The sequence below is a fragment of the Silurus meridionalis genome, chromosome 8 (genome assembly GCF_014805685.1).
Source record: "Silurus meridionalis isolate SWU-2019-XX chromosome 8, ASM1480568v1, whole genome shotgun sequence".
NCBI lineage: Eukaryota > Metazoa > Chordata > Actinopteri > Siluriformes > Siluridae > Silurus > Silurus meridionalis.
The window spans coordinates 8,966,034-8,990,241 of NC_060891.1; the positions used below are offsets into that span (position 1 = coordinate 8,966,034).

A 24,208-nucleotide genomic window follows, 5' to 3' on the forward strand; every position below is an offset into this window, starting at 1 on the left:
GGGTTTCACTCACACACACACTGGAATGTGGGAGATGGGTATGGAAATACACTAAGAGGTCATCCACATTTTCAGTACACTTTCAACCAGAGAACTAGTCACGTGGCCTCCCGGAGTAGTACGGAACCAAATTGCGCAACTAAAATTTGCTGTAAAGTAGGCTCCGACCATCTCCCTATAGTAAACATTTCAGGTGACACACCGCACGCACATCTTTTCACAACATAACGGCCTGGTATCAACTTAAAGCAGAACCAGGAGCAAAAATTGGGAGTATGCGCACTTTCTATGAAAAAATCAACAATGGATTAGATCCTAAAATCTGTTATTTAACCAAAAATTTAGAACCCGCAATATATAGGTGTACACACACTGAAACAATCAACACTACGCATACGAGTTATACCGAATATAAATTTGATATAACTTCATATGTACCTCATAACAATCAACCTGAAGCCTTTGTCTGGACTAGCCGGAGAGAAGGCATGTATTGCGTGGGAAAATGTGTCAATGACCCAGATAATTACATGGGGCCACAGAATTGCTCATGGATAATGAAACATTGTTTCAATTTAACCACTTGTGGATATAGCAAACCAAAGGAATGTCCAAAACTATATCCTATTCCTCCTGGTGGACTGATTAAAGGGAATATTAACAAGACATTATTTCATGATGTGAATCTAGTGATGACACATGTATCATACAATATTTCCAACATCCTATCTGCTTATATCAATCACTGTGATTACAATGATAAGACCTATGCATGGCTACAGTCACGAATCGATGATTTAATTTATGACTACAAAAACAGACTTGCCGTGCAAATCTCACCTGCACGCTCAAAACGAGACCTACTCGGAAACATAGCAGGTCTCTTCGGCTCAGTTAATTCCATTGCTAACAACTACAAAATTACCAAACAATCACAATTCTCAACATGGTTTGCGAACCAGGTGGCCACTGGTTTTCAACATATCACAAATAGCAATGAAAATATCATAAAAGCGGTTCGATCCGAAGCGCAGGCGCTTCTTGCGATCAGCCACACATTATTCAATCAAACCCGTACCATTGAACGTGACTTAGCCTGTAGGACATATGCACAAGATCTATTCACTGCTGCTAGACAAGAAATCCTAGATCTTCGCCTGTACAAAACGCCTAGACATGTTTTGAATGACCTCATAGACATCTTAGATCTACATAGGTGGTATGAATCAGGAAAATGAAAATGTAAGATATTCTGAGTTACTATCCACCATAATGATGTTTACAGGAAATGAATGTAATGGATGTATTGGATTTTTCGTCAGTTTTCCTTTGATACACCCAGATCAGGTTTTCCAAATTCCACTACCATACGCTCGATTGGCGTGGTAGTGAAGGATCAGGTAATTAAATGGGATCACCTCACTGGATACATGACACAAAAGGGTACTGAGACCTTGTTTACCAGTCGCACATGTTGCCATGAAACACACAATTATGTTATCTGTACATGTAACACTTTGCAACCTTTCTCTCCCAACAACACCAAACTTATTAATGTTCAGTCACTGCATGGTTATTCTGATGTTGTCCAGGTGTCTCACACACAGTGGTGCGTTGTCAGTGAAATGAATTCCTTTACCTACGGAGGACTGACCTGCTCTGCTAATCACTCATTCTGTTTGGAAGTGACAGAGGACTTTCAATGGGCCAAGTCAACATTTTAGGAAGATTGCCACTGGACACAGAGACCTCACCATGGTGGGATGACACTTTCTATGAGCAAGGCACCCAAGCTGTGGTTGACGCGATGGACCTGACACAAAGACTGATCCTGCAAACTGAATACCACCTAAACCAAGCACAGGTTGAAACCAACCTGGCACGAAGACGGCACAACTTTTATCCAGTTCATCCACTCGGTCAGCACAGTACACCTACACCTGGTGGGACTGGATGTTCCGGGGATGTGCCATTGGCAGTGCCCTGATCTTCACCTTCACCATGCTCCAGTGCTGTTACTTCAGACACCTCATACGATCTACACAAGAATCCACACACGCCGCCCTTGCCCTCAGCCCACTGCAGATACCCGTGTTCCAAAGACTCTAAAAAATAAATAAATAAATAAATAAATTGCTTTGTCTGACCCCGCAGGTACCCTATTCAAATTCGCCCACGGGCCAAGTGGGAAACCTGTAAGACTTTTGCTTGATCCTGACCAAAAGGTCGGCCCCGAGAACACAGCATGGATGCCCGAGAGGTGTGGGCCAGGATGTGGGCCCCAACACGTTTTCCTCCAGGACTCACGGCAGGGGACTAACGACCCCGCAACCCCCCTTTCGAGAACCAGAACATTTCCTGGAATACAGTAGGCTCCCCGGAGAGCTACCCTTGGTCTTGACCACCACATCTCCATACAAATGGTGGATCTGCAGACAAGTGTCTGACCCCTCTTCCCCTCCTTTTCCTGTTACATCCTCAACACAGAACATTCTACAGCACACCGGATGATTATGTGTAAGAAAGGTCATATCACATGTAAATAACGACAGAAAATGTTCATGTTTCATTTCTTTACAAAGGTTTATCGCGACTGGTACACAGGTCCCATTCCCACAGCAATAGAACAAATAATAAAAAAAGGTTTTAATAAAGTTAAAGAAAACATAACTCTATACAAGGCGTGCCCACTACAGATGTATACAGGCGAGGTGCCTCCCACAGGTCTGTAAGAACCAATCAATGCAAACTTCCATGACTAAATAATGTTTACATAATGCTTACTCTATCTGGGTATTTAAGGAGAACTGACCAACAATTCAGGGAATCTGTAAACAGATATCCCACGATTACTGTGTGTAGTCTCGCACCAGGTATGAAAGGTTTTATATTTCCTGTTTAAATGTAAATACTATTGGTTTGTATTTATGTTATATTTTAATTGAACTATAAATTGGCTTTGAATTGTGATTTTCTTACCTGGTTAATAAATTGTTATGTTTGATTTTATTCTGTGTTGCTCGGTAAATGTTGACACTGCAAGTAATAACGTTGCATCCGCAGTTACCGTAAGGACTGGAAATCAGGCTAGGATCGGCCTAAATCCCAGTTAGATAGTAAATATCAACTGAGGATTTTAGAGATACGACTAGCACTTGGCGTTAGTTTAAGTGTACTTAGAAGCGTGGAGGCTAACAATATGTATTTCCGTTTAGAGTAACATTTCTAATCACTCTAAATAGGGTCAGCCTCAACCTCTGATTATTTCAATATTATTCTATTCATTATCTGTGGTTAGAAATAATTATTGTAATAATTAAGTGTCACCTCTAAGGGGACTAAATAAAGTATGTTTAAAGTTGAGCTTGCAGAGAGCGGCGCAAGCATATAGTCCAACCTCTGGCAGCGACCAATACTGATTCGCTTATGACCGTTGACCAGTATGTTAATTATAGGGCCCATACTAGGATCTTGTGCGACTGTGTGAACCGAATGAACGAGTGTAATGCCAGAGCTTAATCAGAATAACTAGACAAACATCCATCAAAATTATACTATTAGTAAATTAACAACCTATGCAAATATTTATTGTTTTATCTAAATGGAGTCAGATAAAAGGTCAATAACAAAAATGAAATAATACATTAATCCAAATCTTATTATCTAATGTGAAAGGAAAGATTAGAACGCGCGAGAATCCTTCGCCACGCCTCTGGAAACCGTCGTTGGACCAGTGGGTGGTTCCCCGCCTTACAGTTTCCATGGTAAATTCTATTTACTTTCGGTTTCACAGCACCATCACTGATTTTATTGGGAGACATTTTTCAAGATTTCTAGTGAAATAAAAATATAAAACTAAAAAAAGTTACTGTGGGAGAGCGTATGAATATGGGAATAAGGAACGCCACAACAGGTCAGGTGCAAAGGCTTCACATCCACTTTTATTTTTATTTTTTTGTGTCGGTCTGCTTAGTGCCGCACGCAGCACGTCTCTGGCGCGCACACGCGCACACACACACACACAAACACTCGCACACGCTCTCCTCCTTAAATGCACCCTCCGATCACTGGAAATAGGAGAACAATCATTAGGTCACATTAACTTCAGGTGAGGCAATCCCCTGCCTATCTGCTCCCGGACCCGCCCTCCATTCACAAACCGCCCGTTCGGCCGCGCCCCCGCTGCCACAGTTACGTTTTTGCTGCACTGAACAACGAGAGCAAACGAGTGATACGTCATCAACTAAGCGACTGATGCGACCCTCCGCCGAAAACGGGGAACCGGCAGCGTGAGTTTGCTCGTGCCTTCGAAATTTGCTCGTGAAACAGGGTAAAATTTTTTTGAGCGAGGTTGCTCGTATCTCCGTTTGCTCGTACTATAGGTTGCTCGTATAATGGGGTTCCACTGTATATTCATTGCAAGAACAAGTGTACATGAATAATTCACAATAAGCCGTGTTAAACTTTACATTAAACTGTTCAAAAACTGTCTTCAATTCCCAATCATAGTAAAAAACAAGGAAAGAGGAAGCAGTACAAGCTAACAAGAAAACAGTCAGTTTAAAAAGATTTCAAGAATCCCAATTTCCCACTTAAAACAATGAGATCTAAAAACAACAATGCTCTTAAACTTTAAACCAGTACAACGATTAGACAGTAGCAAAATGGAAAAAAGGTTTTGTTTGTTTTCTGTCTTATCGCAGCAACTTGGTCTTTGAAGAGTAAACTTTTGCGGTGCAAGAGTCTGATCCAAATCCAATAAACAGCTGCTGTATCATTTCAAAAGTGAATTTTAGTTCCTTTGGGTAATCATGAGTTAACTCAATTTTTTAAGTTGGTTCAACTTAATTTTCTTCTTTTAATTTACAGCTTTAAATCTTTCATTCAAACTTTTTCCACAAATTCCTGTATGGCATTTACATTAAAAATCAAACACAGAGATTTTTCTGACAAACTCAGACATTTTCTTTAGAGAAAAATATTTATTTTACAATTTTGCCAAGCGACACATTTCCTGTCAACATGAACTGCAAAAATTGGACTCAGATATACCTTAATTTCCAGACTATAAAGCGCACCCTTATACCCACTGAATTTGACAAATATTTTTATTTTTAACATAAATAAGCCGCACCTGTCTATAAGCCGCTATAAGTCTATAAGTCTACACTAATGTACTTTACACAGGCTTTAACGAAAGACACGTTACACACGGTGTAACGGGTGAAATATGTTGCGCTTCTATAAGGAGCATAGCAGTATTTTGGGAATAGACTGCCGGTTCTTCCGGTATTACTGCGTGTGTGTGCGTGTGAGACTGAGGAAAATGTCCTTATTATTTTCTGATGCTCATTTCTAAGTTTCTTTGACTGACCCGTAACGCTGTTGCCAAGAAAAATAAAAAAGCTGGAGTTTTGAAAACCTGTCTGTGCTTATTTGATTTCTGTTGTAACTGGAATTTTAGTGAGCTCTCCCTTCACCCAGACTCAACGCGCTACAACGGCTTGTATCTAAACACTAGCCTACCAAGTAAGTCATTGTTTACTGTCTTCCTCCTTCCTTTCACAACTACAGTGGTACCTTGACCTACGCGTGCATTAATGTATGAGTTTTCCGAGGTACAAGCGGTCACTCGGTCGATTTTTTTGCTTTGTTACACGAGCAAAAAATTGAGGTACGAGCTCGAGACGCCACTGTTAGATGGTGAAGCAAAGCCAGAAAGCGAAGACTGTGACGAAAATTAAGATAAGCAAAGAAGAAAAAGTACAAATTTTAAAGTTAAGGGATACGTAGTGTACAGGAGTGATAGTAAAAAACGAGTTTTCCCTCCGCCTCCGCTAATCGCCTCTACACCCCCCCCCCCACCCACACATACACACACACACACACACACACACACACACCGGCGTTTTCGTTAGCTCAAGTTGTCTCATCTCCAAGGAAAATACACTAAATAAAACCCTATTATGTCTTTACATACTCTTTCTATTGTGTTTTTTACAAGATTTGTTATTTAGAAATGTATTTTCCAATTTAATAACATGAAACATAAAAACGGGGTGTCATTTTGAGGGTTGGAACGGAGTAATGCCATTTTAAGTATTTTCAATATGGAAAACTGATTTGATGTGCGAGCAAATTGAGATACGAGCTCGTCCATTTCTTTGGGGAGTTTATCTATGCAGCTCAGAACACAGGTGAGGTGCCTTTTTTTTTGTTTCCGTTCGGAAATTTCATTGGTCTAATGTTATGGGGTTCAGTTTTTTGGCTTGAAGTTTGTGGAACCGGGAAAAACCCAGGAAAAATCCATAAATAAGCCACAAAACGTGGGAAAAAAGTAGTGGCTTACAGTCCGAAATATACGGTACGTTTACTCCAGTCATCAAAATAAAATAAATTATTCAAAATAAATATAGTGGAACCTGGTTATGTCACCGGCCTAGGGGACGCCAAAAAGTGTCAAGATAACCGATGATCGAGATAAACGAAAACCAATATGTTTGTAACTAACCAGTGTCAACATTAAATTCTCAAGTCATTTCACTCTGACACACAGCTCTGAAAACTATCCTGTACCTGTAGCATCTGTAAGGCTTGATTTTTCTGCCACTTCCACGAGTTCTTCTGCGGCTGCACAGTGCCGTCTCACTACCGTATTTTCGCGTATATAAGACGCACCCTGGGTGAGGGGTATGTAAAACTTTCTATAAGACGCGTCTTATATATGCGAAAATACGGTAGTCAGATGGTGACGTGGCAAAAGCCGGCGATTGGTCATGCGGATCAAGATAACCAACGTTAAATGGCAAATTTGCCCCCCTTGTGCTCGAGATATTATGGTTCGTCGACATAAAAGAATCGACATAACCGATTAAAAAAATGCTAAGACAAAGCGAGAATTTGGCGGTTCCACTTCAAAAACGTCGACTTAATAGGGTTGGCGAGTTAACCGAGGTCGAGATAAGCAGGTTCCACTGTATTAATAAAATTTTAATAAAATCAAAGACAAAAAAGGCAATCTTGTAATGCCTTTAAAATGCTGGAGTAAAACAACACAAATGCTTTTAAACTGTTGGAAAAAATACAAAAAATGCTTTTGAAACTGACTTTGGCCTATGTTGCACTGTTATACAGCTACTAACCAAACAGGAACAAATCAATACTTGTACTTTTTCAGCCATATGAACTGCAGCTACTTCACCTGTAACAGTTTGTTTTTGAAGGACTGGACTCTTGCAGAGCACTGGGGGTCAAGGCCAATAAACACTTTCTGAATAGTTTCAAACGTGTATTTTAGTTCTTTAGGATAGCGAAGGATTTTGATGGCATAAATCAAGTAAAATAGAAGAGCAACAGCTGTAGGGAAGTCTTGCACATTATCCAGCACAACTTGCTCCTCTAAAACCACAGACAGGCACCTTACATTTGGGTTTGAATGGATGGTGGCAACATCATCTTCAACGACAGTTAAGACTCCCTTCTTCATCCCTTCTGTGTGAGTGTCTTCTGGGTCTGTGTCCTGCAGTAAAAAGCAGCATAAAGACAGAATTATAACCCATAATTTATTAAATTCTGCTGGACCACGAAGAGATTTTTATATTGTTTGAGATAGGTCACCCAAAAATCATACATGCCACAATTTTCCATTGTGTTTGCTTGATATACACCATGTTGCCAAAAGTATTTACTTATTTACTTATTAAGTATTTACACAAATCTTAATGTTTAAACATATAATTATATTTGATGGAATTGTGTGCTTCTAATTTTATAGCAAGAGTTGAACAGGACCCTTTTCTATTCTAAAATAGCAATGCTGCTGTGTATGGAAAGGTTAAAAAGAAATGACTGATTCAGTCAGTGTGGAAGAACTTGACTGGTCTGCAGAAAGCAAAGGTTTAATTCCAGATGAACATCTCTGGTGGGACTTTTAATGCAGACCCTGAGCCAAAAACATCACCAAACACCAATGACTTGTACTTACACTATATGGACAAAAGTATTGGGACACATCCTTCTTTAGAACAGAAAAAAGACACTTCCAAAACTGTTGCAACAAAGATGAAAACATAATTAATGTATTTACAAATTGTATTTCCATCTCTGTTGCAACAGTTTTGGAAGTGTCTAAATCGACTACCCATATGTACAAGTCATTGGTGTTTGGTTTGAGTTTTTGGCTCAAGGTCTGCATTTAAAGTCACACCAGAGGTGTTCAGCTGAGATTAGGACTTGGCTTTATGGAAACCAGTCAAGTTCTTCCACACTGAATGAATCAATCATTTCCTTTTGAACCTTTCCTTATACACAGAGGTATTTTCATGTTAGAATAGAAAAGGGGGTGTCCCAATACTTTTTCCAATATAGTGTAACACTTAATTTGTGCTGTCAGACTCATTACTGATAAGTATTCAACTAGGATTATTCAATAATTACATTTTTGCCAACACTTTGCCTCCTCCATTCTACTCTTTCCCCTGATGTTTAGCTTATAGAACAGTTATCAGATTAGTTTCAGACATCAGACAAAACTGTTTTCCCTTTACAGGATCTGTACCTCAAGTATGAGAGAATATGCTGATAACAGACTGATAACACACTTACCAGGCAAGACTTCAGGAAGTTTCCAGACTTTTCCCTCATAAACAAAAGTATACTTTTGAGAGCTGTAGCTTTTCTTTGAGCAGCAAGCCTAAAAGACACGGAAAAAGTTAAATCCTTAAGCTTTATGCTTCTGAGATATGTGGCTATTAAAAGTTGAAGGGACATTGGTTGTCAGCTTACAATCTTTAAAAGGACAACTGACTGTGTCATGCCTCCTCAAACGATTTCTGAGATGGTTTAAAAACTGGGATGTCTGACAAACATCTTTGAAATCACATAACACACATGAAAAATTAAATTGGTCAGTAACTGCAGCAGTGTGTTTGTGTGATCTTGTCAAATGTTTTTTTTTAACGCACCTAAAGTTTTAAAAGTGCAGATGCAGTTACAACCCCATACAAGCTGACAGGATCGCCCTCGATAGACCTATGAAAAGAAAAACAAACAAAGAATATTCGATGAATCACAAAGCAAAACAATAATGCCAAATTACATTGAACTAGTTAAATGGTGCTAAGAAGAGCTATGCTAAAAAACACTAAGCTCCTGAAATACTAGACATTTGCTGATAATTCAACATGATATATTTTCTGTGTTTTAGACCGGATGTTATGTAAAGCACGTTATGTTGTACGTCTAAGATCAGAAATAACCACAGGTTAACAAGGCTAAGAATACCCTATAACTATAACTCAATAATCACGTGTTTAGCATTAACGTTAGCCAAAACTGATTTACAGAAAGCAGAACGCTGATGGTGAAATAGAACTGACCAGCTGGCAGAGGATTCTGTCTGGTCTTTAAGCTTCCTCTAACGCAAATCAAGCAAAGATTCCACAACACACAACCCATTTAAATATAGTTTATTGTAATAACTATAACTTGCACAATAATCGTATATTTTGTAACATTTCATTCAAATTTTACAAAGTGAACTGAACATGACCTTTAAATGAAGCACATTAGCTGTCTGAGCTCATTGCAAAATATCACTACATTCCTTAAAATAGTCTTCCCAAAACACACCGTTACATTATACGTTAAGCATTTGTGTAATATATTTAGGTTATTTTCAATAATAAAACTACAAGAAAGTTTGCCTAAACCAGAGAACATCCAGCGCCCTCTAAAATGCAGTTGATGAGGGGAAACCCTGTGCAAAATGCTACGGAAACAGACTGCGCATGTGCAAAGACAGGAAGTGAAACACTTTTCCCAATTTAATTGTTCTTTTTTATTTGACAAAATAGTATTAAACATGCAGTTTAATCTTTTTTATGAGTAAACTCAACACTGTGCTCAAAAATATGTCCACCTAACTTATAATTTCAAACCGAGTTAACAATTTGCAAGTTGGATTTTTTACAGTGCGGTGAAGACTGGGATTTTCTGTCTCTCACTCTTACTGGTAGAGCTGAAACAGGTGCTGAGTTTGGAGACTGCTTGAACCTCTTTTCTGGTTGATGGCTGGTGTGTGGAACCCACTTCTCCTCAGAAGATTTAACTAAATGGCTGTTGAAAGACAAAGAAAGAAAAAAATATCATTGTATATCAAGTACATACTTTTGTAGTAGTATGAAATCAGGAAGGGGCAAACACTTTTTCACACCACTGTGTATATTTATTTGCATGTTTGTCACACTTTAATGTTTCAGATCGTCAAACTAATTTAAATATTAGTAAAAGATAACACAAGTGAACACAACATGCAGATTTTAAATGAAGGTTTTTATTATTGAGGGAAAACAAAATCCAAAACTACATGGCCCTGTGTGAAAGTGTTTGCCCCCCTGTTAAAACTGTGCTAAATTTATCACACCTGAGTTCAATTTCTCTCGCCACACCCAGGCCTGATTACTGCCACAGCTGTTCAGAATCAAGAAATCTCTTAAATAGGACCTGCCTGACAAAGTGAAGTCGACCAAAAGATCCTCAAAAGCTAGACATCATGCTGAGATCCAAAGTTCAGGAACAAATGAGAAAGGAAGTAATTGAGATCTATCAGTCTGGAAAATGTTATAAATCCATTTCTAAAGCTTTGGGGCTCCAGTGAACCACAGTGAGAGAAATTATTCACACATGGCAAAAACATGGAACAGTGGAGAACCTTCCCAGGAGTGACCGGCTGACCAAAATTACCCCAAGAGCACAGGGACGACTCATCCAAGAGGTCACAAAAGACCCCATAACAACATCCCAAGAACTGCAGGCCTCGCTTGCCTCAGTTAAGGTCAGTGTTCATGACTCCACCATTAAAAAGAGACCTGGCAAAAATGATCTGCATGGCAGAGTTCCAAGACAAAAACCGTTGCTGAGCAAAAAGAACATAAAAGCTCTGCTCAGTTTTGCCAGAAAACATCTTGATGATCCCCAAGACTTTTGGGAAAATACTCTGTGGACTGAGGGGACAAAAGTTGAACTTTTTGAAAGGTGTGTGTCCCATTACGTCTGGCATAAAAGTAACACCGCATTTGAGAAAAAGAACATCATACTAACAGTGAAATATGGTGGTGGTAGTGTGATCTGGGGCTGTTTTGCTGCTTCAGGACCTGGAAGACTTGCTGTGATAAATAGAACCATGAATTCAGCTGTTTACTAAAAAATCCTGAAGGAGAATCTGTTCGTGACCTCGAGCTGAAGTGAACTTGGGTTCTGCAGCAGGACAATGATCCAAAACACCAGCAAGTCCACCTCTGAATTAGTGAGGAAAAACGAAATGAAGACTTTGGAGTGGCCTAGTCAAAGTCCTGACCTGAATCCTATTGAGATGCTGTGACATGACCTTAAGAAAGCGGTTCGTGCTCGAAATCCCTCCAATGTGGCTGAATTACAACAATTCTGCATAGATGAGTGGAGCAAAATTCCTCCACAGCGCTGTAACAGACTCATCGCGAGTTATCACAAACACTTGATGTCAGTTGTTGCTGCTAAGGATGGCCAAACCAGTTATTAGGTTTAGGGGGCAAACACTTTTTCACACAAGGCCATGTAGTTTTAAATTTTGTTTTCCCTCAATAATAAAAACCTTCATTTAAAAACTGCATGTTCACTTATGTTATCGTTTACTGATATTTAAATGAGGTTGATGAGCTGAAACATTAACGTGTGACAAACATACAAAAAAATACGAAATCAGGAAATTGCAATTGCTTAGCTGGAGGTCACTATCAGGAGAATACATTTGTCACTTTTTCCTACCTGTCAAAAAAATTCAACCTCCCTAAAACTAATTTTTTCCGATATCTCCAAATTCGTGATTTTGTATGGAACACATCCTCTCATTTCCCGCACCCACCTCCTAAACAAGAGATTGATCGAGTTTTAGAAATAAAACTTTGTAAGGGTACTGTCTCTAATATTTATAAAACAATTTTTCATTCGTTGTTCAATCGGGCTCTTCATCGCTTTCTAAAATAAAGAGTAACTGGGAATCGGACCTTAATTATAATTTCAGGGATGAGGAATGGTCCAAGGCCCTTGGTCGTGTACATACCTCCTCTATATGCGCCCATCATTCGTTAATACAGTTTAAATTGTTGCATAGAGTGTATTGGACAAAGACCAAACTATCTAAAATTAACCCTGGTTTGGATCCAACTTGTGATCAGTGTCGGCAGGCTCCGGCTACTCTTTATCATACTTTTTGGCTTTGCCCAGCCTTGACCTCTTTCTGGACATCAATTTTTAAATCAATCTCTGAATACTTCATTTTAGATATTAAACCATGTCCCCTAATAGCATTATTTGGACTCAACTCCACAAATCACTCCTTGTCATCCTTACAATCAAACATGCTCGCCTTTTGTTTTATAGTAGCAAAGAGACTTATATTACTGAATTGGAAGAATCCTCACCCACCCAGTTCTTCTCATTAGATACATGACCTGTCTCAGTTTATTCAAATAGAAAAGATCAGATTTACATTACTTGGTATTACGGAAAAGTTTTACACCACCTGGCAACCATTCTTATCATATTTAATAGAAAGAGGAAAGTAAAATCCTGTTCTCCTTGTTTAGCCTTTTTGAGCTCTTCCCCTTGCCCCTGACTTCTTGGTAGATGTAGAAAGGAAAACATATTTTTGAGAGTGTTAATGTACTTATGTGCAAATCTTTTTGTTTTATTTATTTATTTATTTTTTCTTTCATTCTCCTGTTTTGATGCTCACATTCATGATTATGTTTTGTGTATAACTTAGAAAGAGTGAACAATTTCTTGTTGTTGGACTAGATTAACCACTGTTCCATTGTCTTTCTCGCCTGAGTGTCTTTCTGTTTGAATACATCAATAAAAAAGAGTTGGATAATAATAATAATAATAATAAGAAGAAGAAGAAGAAGAAGAAGAAGAAGAAGCCAAGTGATTTTGAAATGTTTTGCCGGTGTCTATGATGACGGGCAGGTCCATCTAATACACAAACGGCAAGTGTTCAAGGGAAGCAAATAGAAGCAAGACTGTTTAGAGGTTGTTACTTTGGCAACTAAACATAATCATTAAAGGTTTTGCGTGGGCCGGAAATCAAACCCGGGTCAACTGCTTGGAAGGCAGCTATGCTCACCACTATACCACCAACGCTACTGTGGCAGGGCGAACGTTGCTGAATGAATCCATGCTAGAAGAACGTTAGTTGTTTTGAACTTCTCAGCAAACCGGTTTATTGTCCTGCTCGACTGCAACTGCGAATGTATGCAAAAGTGCAAACAGTGACCGAGAAGCTTTTCCCTGCGGTAGTTTCTGTAGTGTAGTGGTCATCACGTTCGCCTCACACGCGAAAGGTCCCTGGTTCGACACCAGGCAGAAACAAGGTTGTGATTTTGAAGCTAGTGTTACATTCTTAGGCCTGTAAACTGTTACTCGACAGCATTAGAGAATTTTTTAAAACTTTATTTTATATTGTTTCTGTAGTGTAGTGCTGCTTTAAGTGTTATTGGTGCTGTTTGAACTACAAAAATGTTCAAACAAGTTAAATGTTCCTTATTTAAAAATATGCAATTGCAGATATAAGAAAATAAAAATTTTTCTATTTCAATAAAAGCTGAATTCAAGAAATTCCTGGAAAAAAATTACTTTGACTTATTTTACGCACAGAACTGTGCAGTAAAGCTGAAACTCTACATCTTCAAACTGCATCATGTAATTGAAAAAAAGGAAAACTTTACAAAAGTGTTTGATTTACAAAATGCCAGCTAGTGATGTACATGCAGCCCCTTTTTACATTATTAGAATGCACAATTACTGTAGGAAAATTATAATCTAAGATACTCCTGGAACTAACAAGCAAAAAAAATTAACAGGTACTTTAACAAATCCTGTTTAGTAAAACTCCAAATTGTTAAAAACTTTTCAAGTCAAGTTTATTTGTATAGCACTTTTCACAACAGACATTGTCTCAAAGCAGCTTTACAGAAAGGGAAACCCATCCTCATTTGGGTGACATCAAGAGTTTGATCATAAATCTTTCAACAATACAGAACACTGGAGAGTGAGAACTAACATAAGCACTGGAGTATAAGATTATAAGTAAATGTTCTTTCTACAGTCTTTGGTATAAAATTAGGAGCTACTGAGCTCAACATTTGTGATCATCACAGATCCAGCATCAGCTTCTCCATGCCAGAGCCTTTAAACACTCCAGAAGGTCCAATGTCAAACTCCACACATGCAGTGGGATCCAATTGGCACTGGTACATCTCTAGATGGTTTAGGATGTTTGCGAGTTTGGCATCTACTTCTTTAAGATCCATAATGATAAAAGGTCCATGAGGTGGGACGTGACTGGAGCTGGCCAAACCTCAGGAAGCCTCGGGATGGGGAGAGAAACAGAAGCAGTGGAGAGGAATTAGCGTAGCTGCTGTTCATGATATTAACAGCACAAGTTGATAATGTGATGTGATCAGATGTTCTGGAGCACAAGGTTATGATGTGAGACGTATGTTATGTGTAGGCTTTGCTAAAAAGATATGTTTTTAATCTACACTTAAACTGGGTGAATGTGTCTGAGCCCCGAACACTGTCAGGAAGACTATTCCAGAGTTTAAGAGCTAAATGTGAAAATGCTCTACCACCTTTAGTGGACTATGCTATTCTAGGAACTACTAGAAGCCCAGAGTTTTGAGATCTCGGGGAGCGTGATGGATTGTAGCATGTTAAAAGACTGAAGAGATACATGGGGGCCAAACCATTTAGTGCTTTATAAGTGAGTAGCAGTAGTTTGTAGTCTATTCGAAACTTAACCGGAAGCCAATGTAGGGACGATAAGATTGGGGTTATGTGATCATATATTCTTGACCTAGTAAGAACTCTTGCTGCCGCATTCTGAACTAACTAAAGCTTGTTTATTAATGACGCAGGACGTCCACCTAGTAACGCATTACAGTAGTCTATTCTGGAGGTCATAAACGCATGGACGAGCTTCTCTGCATCGGATATAGACAACATATTTCTTAGCTTAGAAATATTTCTAAGGTGAAAGAAGGCTGTTGTTGTAACTTGGTTGATATGATTTTTAAAAGATAAGTTGCTGTCTAAAATAACTCCCAGATCTTTTACTGTTGAACTAGTGGTTACAGAACATCCGTCTAAATGCAGGTTGAGGCCTATGAGCAAAATCTCCGTCTTATCAGAATTTAAAAGTAGAAAGTTATGGGTCATCCAATCTCTTATTTCCTTAACACACTCAGTTATCCGAGTTAATTGAGCTGTATCGCCTGGTTAAGATGAGATATATATTTGGGTATCATCAGCATAACAATGGAAGCTAATTCCATGCCTTCTAATAATATTTCCTAAGGGAAGCATGTATATTGTGAAGAGCAGGGGTCCTAGAACTGAACCTTGTGGCACGCCATAGTTCACCAGCATAAGCCTGGATAGCTCTGCATTTTAATCTACGAAATGGTAACGTTTGGACAGGTAGGATTTAATAACTGGAACTGTTTCTGGGAGCGTCCGAGGTTCTTCCGCCCTGATGGCCTGCACCCCAGTTGGAGCAGCAGTGCTATCAGATAACATCTCTAGGATACTTCACATCATCTAACTGGTAAGACATCAGGAAATTTACGACTATGAGAACATTTATACAACAAACCAAATAGTTACAAGTTCACACACAGACCAGTTTATAGAAACCGTATCTATTCCTCGTGTAGTAAAACCAAGAATTAAATACACAAGATCCAGAAATAATCTTATTGCAGTTAAAAATGAAAAATTCCAGATAAGCAAACACCAAAACGTTTTAAAGTTTGGTCTTTTAAACATTAGATCACTTGCACCCAAAGCACTGATTGTAAATGAGATGATCACAGAGAATAATCTCTCAGCACTCTGTCTCACTGAGACCTGGATTAAACCAGATGATTATATGGGTCTAAACGAGTCTACAGCATCAGGATATGTTTATACGCATGAGCCCTGTCAGACTGGTCGTGGGGGAGGTTTAGCTACTATTTATAGTGCCTCTCTTAATGTTAGTCAGAGATTAGGATTCAGTTTTAAATCATTTGAAGTGCTCGTTCTTAAAGTTGTACTTTCAGACATGCATATAAAACTTGCTCTGGTCACCGTGTACAGACCCCCAGGGCCCTACGCTGATTTTCTTCAAGAGTTTGCTTGTTTTCTTTCAGACCTCTTGATCAATTTTGAGAAAGTGCTGCTTGTAGGAGATTTTAATATTTATGTTGATAAAGTAAACGATGCTCTAGGATTATCATGTGTTCTCATGGGTCTCATTAAACTCTTTTGGGGTTCAACAAAACATCACCAGACCAACTCATCATTTTAACCACACACTAGACTTAATAATATCCCACGGAGCAGACGTCACTGATATAGATATTTTACCTCAGAGTGATTACATCACAGACCATTACCTCATACTGTACACACTACCGGTAGAGCAGATTAGCCGTGTTTCACCACGTTATCGACTTGGTAGGACTATTGTTCCGACCACTAAGGACAGATTCATAAATAACCTGCCTGATTTATCTCAATTTCTCACTAAACCCATAACTGCTTATAATCTTGATGAAATGACTTACAACATAAACCTTATCCTCACTAGCACGTTAGACACTGTTGCCCCCATCCAGTTAAAAAAGGTTAGAGAACAAACACCTGCATCTTGGTATAATATTTATCCGCATGCCCTCAAGAGAACAGCCCGTAATCCGGAGAGAAAATGGAGGAAAACTAAATTGGAGGTATTTAGAATTGCGTATAAAGACAGTATGCTCAGCTACAGACAGGCGTTAAAAGCTGCTAGAGCTGAAAACCTGAGAGAAGTCATAGAAAACAACAAAAACAATCCCAGGTTCCTTTTCAGTACAGTAGCTAAATTAACTACAAATCAGGTATCTGAACAATATGTTCCATCACAGTTTATTAGTGAGGACTTTATAAATTTCTTCACTGAAAAAATAGATAACATTAAAAAAAACAATTGTGGCGGTCCAACCTCTGACAGCATCTCCTGACACAATCTCATCTACAACTCCACAAATACACTGTTTTACATGTACAGGACAGGAAGAGCTGTAAATTGTTGTTACCAAAGCTAAATCAACAACATGTCAGTTAGATCCCATTCCAACTCATCTATTGAAGGAAGTGTTACATACAGCTGGTGAGCCTCTTCTCAATATTATTAACTCCTCACTATCTTTAGGTCACGTCCATAAATCCCTCAAGTTATTTAGCCCCTCATTAAGAAACCTAATTTGGATCCAAACACGCTATCGAATTACAGACCCATTTTAAATCTCCCATTTATGTCTAAGATTTTAGAAAAGATTGTCGCTGCCCAGTTATGTTCCCACTTACAAGAGATCATCTTTAAAGAGTTTCAGTCAGGTTTTAGGCCCCATCATAGCACAGAAACTGGTCTAGTTAAAATCACTAATGACCTATTTTTAGCTTCAGACCAAGGCTTCATCTCACTGTTAGTTTTACTAGATCTTAGTGCTGCATTCGACACTATAGATCATAATCTCCTCCTAGAGCGCTTACAAAATTATATTGGCATTCAGGGACAGGCATTAAGCTGGTTTAAATCCTACCTGTCCGATCGTTACCATTTCATAAACTTAAATGGAGAGCTATCCAGGTTAATGCTAGTAAATTATGGCGTGCCACAAGGTTCAGTTCTAGGACCCCTGCTTTTTTTACAATATACATGCTTCCCTTAGGAAATTTTATTAGAAGTCATGACTTTCACTGTTATGGTGATGATACCCAGCTATATATCTTATTAAAACCAGGCGATACAGCTCAATTAGCTCAGATAACTGAGTGTGTTAAAGAATTAAAAGACTGGATGACCCATAACTTTCTACTATTAAATTCTGATGGAGATTTTCCTCATCGGCCCAAAAACCAGTATACAGAAGCTCCAGCATCTCAACCTGCATTTAGATGGATGTTCTGTAACTACTAGTTCAACGGTAAAAGACCTGGGAGTTATTTTAGACAGCAACTTGTCTTTTAAAAATCATATCAACCAAGTTACAAAAACAGCGTTCTTTCACCTTAGAAATATTTTTAAGCTGAGAAACATGTTATCTATATCTGATGCAGAGAAGCTCATCCGTGCGCTCATGACCTCCAGAATAGACTATTGTAATGCATTACTAGGTGGATGTCCTGCATTATTAATAAACAAGCTTCAGTTAGTTCAGAATGCGGCAGCAAGAGTTCTTACAAGGTCAAGAAAATATGATCATATAACCCCAATCTTATCGTCCCTGCACTGGCTACCTGTTAACAGGTGTAGGATACTTTTCAGAGCTGTGTGTCAGAGTGAAATGACTCGAGAATTTAATTTTGACACTGGTTAGCTTTTTGTAAAAACGGTTTGTATTGTATACTGGTAAATCTCTGCTGTTAGTATGCCTTTTGGTGTAAACAAACGTATGTAAATTTTTATAGCATGTGTAGCGAGTCCCGACTAGGTCCCCACTGGCAGATTATATATATATATATATATATATATATATATATATATATATATATATATATATATATATATATATATAATCTTCTGATCAAGTGCTCTGAAAATATTACAAATAATACAAAGCAATCAGTGAAGCAGGACAACTGTTGCTCATACTCCATTCACTCGGATTATCTTTATTATTAACTTTGTATCTGCAATCATGAAATATATTCTGTTCTTTGTCTGTTCCACATTGAAACACAGGTTATATCCACATTTGGATAACATGACATTTAAATAGTCTTCGAAGTTCTGTTTCCACATAAATGTATCTTCACACATTTTACAGACATCAATTTGTTAACATTAGTATGAAACCAAAAATAAACATTCCATTTAAGTCCTAATTTTAGTCTATTATCAATCATATTTACCCATTCGCTTAGACATCTTTCCTCTTTATCCTCTTATCAAAAGAGTTATTTTGTAATAACTTTACATTTTAAGTGTTCACTTTATACAACAGAATAACCCTCATGTGCAGTATTACATTTACACTATAAGAACATAAACCTGAAAAATAAACACACACTAGAATAATACACAAATGCCTCAGAGCCATAAGAAACATAAAATAAGCAACAAGCGGCCGCCGGCCGCCATTTTCTCAACCGCGTGCTATTAAACTTAACTGTTTTACATTTAACATACTTTTTACTCATGGAACACACATCACTGGGGATCCATATTAATTTGTAAACATTTGTAATCACAAAAAAAGGTGTGTAACTGACCTGAAAATATTACAAATAATACAAAGAAATCAGTGAAGCAGGACAACTGTTGCTCATACTCCATTCACTCGGATTATGAGCGCTCTTGCTCTGTGCATCGCTAATTGTGACGCGGCACTCGTTGTTACTGCCCCCCTGTGTCCGTTTAATGAAATATATGTATCCATGTGTTTTTTTTCCATAGTCTCTCATTAGCATTAAATTATATGCATCAGAATAAAATAAAATAGCACAAAAGTAATCATCTCAACAAAACTTATTTTGTGAGTGTCACACATGCCTTCATCAAACAAATCGCGGCAACGCTGTTGTGTAAAAAAACCTCCAAAATCACGTGCATGTACATTCTCATTTATTAACGCACATCATGCACATAAAGAAATTTTAAGCACGTTAATATATTGCCGCCATATTGGTTTTCGTTTGTCTTGATCACCAGTTATCTCAACGCTTTTTGGCGTCCCCTAGGCATTTGACATAACCGGGTTCCACTGTAATATTAATATGAGGTGAGGTCCAGTTACCAGTGTGACACTAAAACAGGTAGAAGTAATAACTACTTTTTACTGAAGTACCTGTCAGAGCCAAGACTTCTTTACTTTCACTTGAGTAATAAAGTATAATCAGTACTTCAACTTTTACCCGAGTATTTTAAAACATGAGTATCTGTACTTCTACTTGAATAAAGGATGTGTGTACTTTTGCCACCTCTGATTTGATAGAACTGTATCATGCAGTAATAATGTGCTTGTACGGTCTTACACACTGAAAGCAGAACCATTCAAACTATACACACCTTTAAGTGCCAGAAGCTGGTTTTCAATACCAGAGTTCCTTTGAAAAAGAAAAAGAAACGTTCAGATAGAACACGATGTTCATGTGCACTTTATCTGTAGGATGATTTTGGTTGCAGACATTTAAATAGATTCAATGTGACCAAATCACATGACATGAACAATTCTACAGTATAGATAATACATTGGGGGTGTGTTTTTACAGTCAAGTCAAGTCAAGTTTATTTGTATAGCGCTTTTCACAACAGACATTGTCTCAGAGCAGCTTTACAGAAATCAACAGTCAAGGTGAATGGTGTGTATTTATCCCTGGTGAGCAGCCGTGGCGACTGTGGCAAGGAAAATCTCCCTTAGATGTTATGAGGAAGAAACCTTTAGAGGAACCAGACTCAAAAGGGGAACCCATCCTCATTTGGGTGACATCAAGAGTTTGATCATAAATCTTTCAGCAATACAGAACACTGGAGAGTGAGAACTATCATGAGCACTGGAGTATAAGATTATAAGTAATGTTCTTTCTACAGTCTTATACAGTCTTTATGGTTATAAAACTAGGAGCTACTGAGCAACTCATAAAATATCTCAACATTTGTGATCATCACAGGTCCAGCATCAGCTTCTCTTTGCCAGAGCTTTTAAACACTCCAGGAGGTCCAATGTCAAAACTCCACACATGTAGTGGGATCCAATTTGCTAAAAAGATATGTTTTTTAATCTGCACTTAAACTGGGAGAGTGTGTGGACTTTGCTATTCTAGGAACTACTAGAAGTCCAGAGTTTTGAGATCTCAGGGAGCGTGATGGATTGTAGCGTGTTAAAAGACTCAATAGATACATGGGAAGGATACAGAAGGATAATAAGTAAAAATAAAGAATAAACAGTTAAAAAAAAACTTACTTGTTTGTGTCTGTGTTCAGCATCTTCAAACTTTTTAAATCTACAGTCAATTTATTTTATATTTTAAGAAAATTACCCAAAAGAGCTCACCTGGAAGCATCAGTGGAATTCATGCTGAAGATGCTGAACCAGCTGGACATTGACATTTTTTTAATGGCAAATGTTTATTTGACATAATTTGCAGCACAATCTTCCGATACCAATTAATTCATCATTTGAGCAATTTTCTGTATCATTTCTTATGAATTAACTGTTAGATTTTATGAGATGAAGGGGGATGATAATTGGCCAAACATATCGGACAAAAGAAATCAGCAACATATATTGGTCATCCTGTATCAGTCGACCTCTAGGTGTGAGTTCAAATGATATGCTCAGTTGGATGTTTGAGTTCATTGTAGTCTTTTTGATCATCTGAAGCAGAAGGCGACAGTGATTCACGGTCTCTTGGAGCTCTTGAATGTCCTCCAGTAGCTTCTGGTATCTCATCAGATGATCTCTCTTATGCTCTGCTCTATCCTTCTTCTCCTCACAGTGATTATGACAATCCTGGAGCTCTCTGATGGACCAGAAGCGGTAAGTTGTTCCTCTCCCTCATGTCTAGTTGGTCCTTCTTGCTTTTCTCCTCCCATTTATTTCTCTCAAATTCCAAACTGGCCTCGAGCTGAGCAACACGTTCCAGCAGTTGCTTTTGTTCTCTCTCTCTCTCACGTTCTACAGATTTCTCCTGTTCCTTGTGGAGTTTCAGGGAAGACTGGAGCTCAGTGATGTTCTGGAGGTGTGTGTCATTTCTATGATTTATGTTCTGTTCACGCTGCTTTCGCTCCATAGCTAAAGTAGCCTCCAGAGTTTGCACCTTCTGTACCAGGATGGCTTTCTCTTCTGTTATCTTCTCTATTATCATATTAGGAAATGCATCCCAATCTGTAACTTCTTTCTGCATGTGTTCCAGCTTCTCCTCCTCTTCCTTAATCTGTTTATATTTCTTCTGTCTCCTGCTTTGAAAAATCTCTTTAAGTTTTCTAAAAAGCTCAATTTTAGTGTCTCTTTACTTACAATGAGTGAATTCACGAATGAAAAACAAAAGCATGATCTGACACACACACACACACACACACACACACACACACACACACACACACACACACACACGCGTGTCGCTCGGTCGAGCTGAAACGGGGAACCGACTCTCCTGAACCTCATTGTTTTAAATAGAAGTGATCGAACCGAACTCTCTTGAACCGAGTTACTTGAACTGAATCTAATGAGTCGAACTCACCGAAATGAATCTTTTTGTACTGCCGGGAAAGACCCTCTGCCGGGATGAAGCGAACTGTACGACACCTGGAACGGTGAGTTTCAGAGCAACACAGAGAGAAACACAGAGACTTTATCATTTATTATAATAATAATAATTATTATTATTATTAACCATCGGTACCGGAGTGAATAGGGGAAAAGCGATGTTCCTCATTTTGTGTTTACTCCTGATCATTAGCATAAAGATCACAGACTTGCAGGAAAAAGTGTATAAATTTGACTAAAATAAGTAAAGAATGATAATAAAGAGTGATAATATTTCTATAAATGTTGCAGTGAGCAGAAATGAACCTTTCGGCTAATGGTGTAGGAGACATCATCATTAGCCTCATGCTAGCCGGGTTTGCTAACGCTGCTTTTGTGTTTGTTAGTTTATTAGAAACGTCTACTTTTTGACTAAAAGGTGAATAAAACTATATTTAAGTTATTAAGATAACATAAGTTACATTAGTACATAAGTTTACTTATAGTTCACTAAAAATCTGATATTTAGACTGAGGAAGAAAACTATTAAAGCTAAAAATAGCTAGCTGGCTAGTTAGCCTAGCTAATGTTGCGAGATAATTGTATTTTGCTTTTCATGTCCTTTTCTGTATTTTTATTTACATGTATACAGTGAATGGACACTCTAGGAAATAATAAAGATGTAAAAACAGGTATAAATGTGGTAGTGAAATGTGTCCTAGTGTATGACTGAGATGTTCCTCTGTGTGCTTCAGTAACTGCTGTTAAACTGAGAGGAAAGAAAAATGGGTTCAGTTCAGCAGAAATGAACTGATAAACAGTGTTAGGAAAAGACAAGGTGTTCAAATATTCACTCAAATATAAATTGTGATAACTTGTTAAAAATGTTTTTAATGGTTTAATAGAGGATTTATTCAGGTTTAAACACACAAGCTGGTGGTGAATGTAATATTGATTATAGATTCCTTTTACGAGACGCGTCTCACTGTGTGTTTGTCTCTTCAAACACAGAAGGACGGGGACAGGACACGGCATCAGTCTCCACCAAGCAGCTTGTCCCCTGTGAGGACTCTGTCTCCTCCAAGCAGCTTGTCCCCTGTGAGGACTCGGTCTCCTCCAAGCAGCTCGTCCCCTGTGAGGACTCGGTCTCCCCCAAGCAGCTCATCCCCTGTGAGGACTCGGTCTTCTTCAAGCAGCTCTTCCCCTGTGAGGACTCGGTCTCCTCCAAGCAGCTCGTCCCCTGTGAGGACTCGAGATAAAGAGATCAAGAGGAAGAAGATGAAGAGATGATGTTATGGACTCGTCTCTGAGCAACAGTTTAAGCAAAAGTCTCATCTCACTCGTTCCTGTTCAGTATCTCACCTCAGGCCTGGGGATATCAAAGATTCCTGTAGATGATGTGTTGTGTATACAGTAGAACATCAGCTGTAGGAGAACCAGGGAATAATTGACCAAACAAGGATTTGAATATCAAGATTTTGCAGAAAGGAGGAAGTTGTTTTTGCTGTGAACTGATCAAATGTTACACTAGGGCACTTTGTATTTGTGGAAGTGGTGTTACGAATCTCACGTGTAACCATTTCAATTGTTTTTATGCCTCATTAGTCTTAAAACTAACATTTATAGAACTGACTAATAGAAAGTGTTTTTTTTCATGGATCACCTCAAATCAGTGTTACATTCATTGTGTGTGTATAATGATGGCATGTCAGCTATAAGGGTGATGGAGGAAAAGTCAAATCCAAATGAAGTTTGTCACTTTTTTGTTTCTTGTCATTATTTGTTGTCCTCCCCATGTGCTGCTGTACACAGGTGAACAGAGACGTCCATTCCACACCAAGCTTTTTACAGAAATGACCAAATCTTGATTTTAATACTGCTGAGATGATTTTATAGGA

General features: G+C 38.4%; 1 protein-coding gene, 1 long non-coding RNA gene, 1 other non-coding gene and 1 pseudogene across 4 annotated transcripts; 3 read left to right on the forward strand and 1 right to left on the reverse strand.

Moving 5' to 3' along the window:
* Positions 1-280: 280 nt before the first annotated feature.
* On the forward strand, positions 281-2,171 carry LOC124389630 (annotated as a pseudogene).
* A 5,063-nt stretch (positions 2,172-7,234) lies between these two features.
* LOC124389631 lies at positions 7,235-9,012 on the reverse strand. Its single transcript, XR_006926603.1, has 3 exons — positions 8,964-9,012; positions 8,605-8,692; positions 7,235-7,519 (listed from the first exon to the last, which is right to left on the reverse strand). It is a non-coding gene; the product is annotated as an uncharacterized LOC124389631 (long non-coding RNA).
* Positions 9,013-13,334: 4,322 nt separating this feature from the next.
* trnav-cac lies at positions 13,335-13,407 on the forward strand. Its single transcript has one exon. It is a non-coding gene; the product is annotated as a tRNA-Val (tRNA).
* Positions 13,408-22,246: 8,839 nt separating this feature from the next.
* LOC124390506 (mucin-7-like) lies at positions 22,247-23,781 on the forward strand. Of its 2 annotated transcripts, none has more exons than XM_046856487.1 (2): positions 22,247-22,378; positions 23,322-23,781. In XM_046856487.1, the coding sequence occupies exons 1-2, from the start codon at positions 22,310-22,312 to the stop codon at positions 23,598-23,600; spliced, it is 348 nt and encodes a 115-aa protein (XP_046712443.1). In that variant the 5' UTR covers positions 22,247-22,309; the 3' UTR covers positions 23,601-23,781. The 2 variants fall into 2 exon arrangements, with proteins under 2 accessions (XP_046712443.1, XP_046712444.1); XM_046856488.1 differs by having other exon boundaries at positions 23,325-23,781.
* Positions 23,782-24,208: the final 427 nt, after the last annotated feature.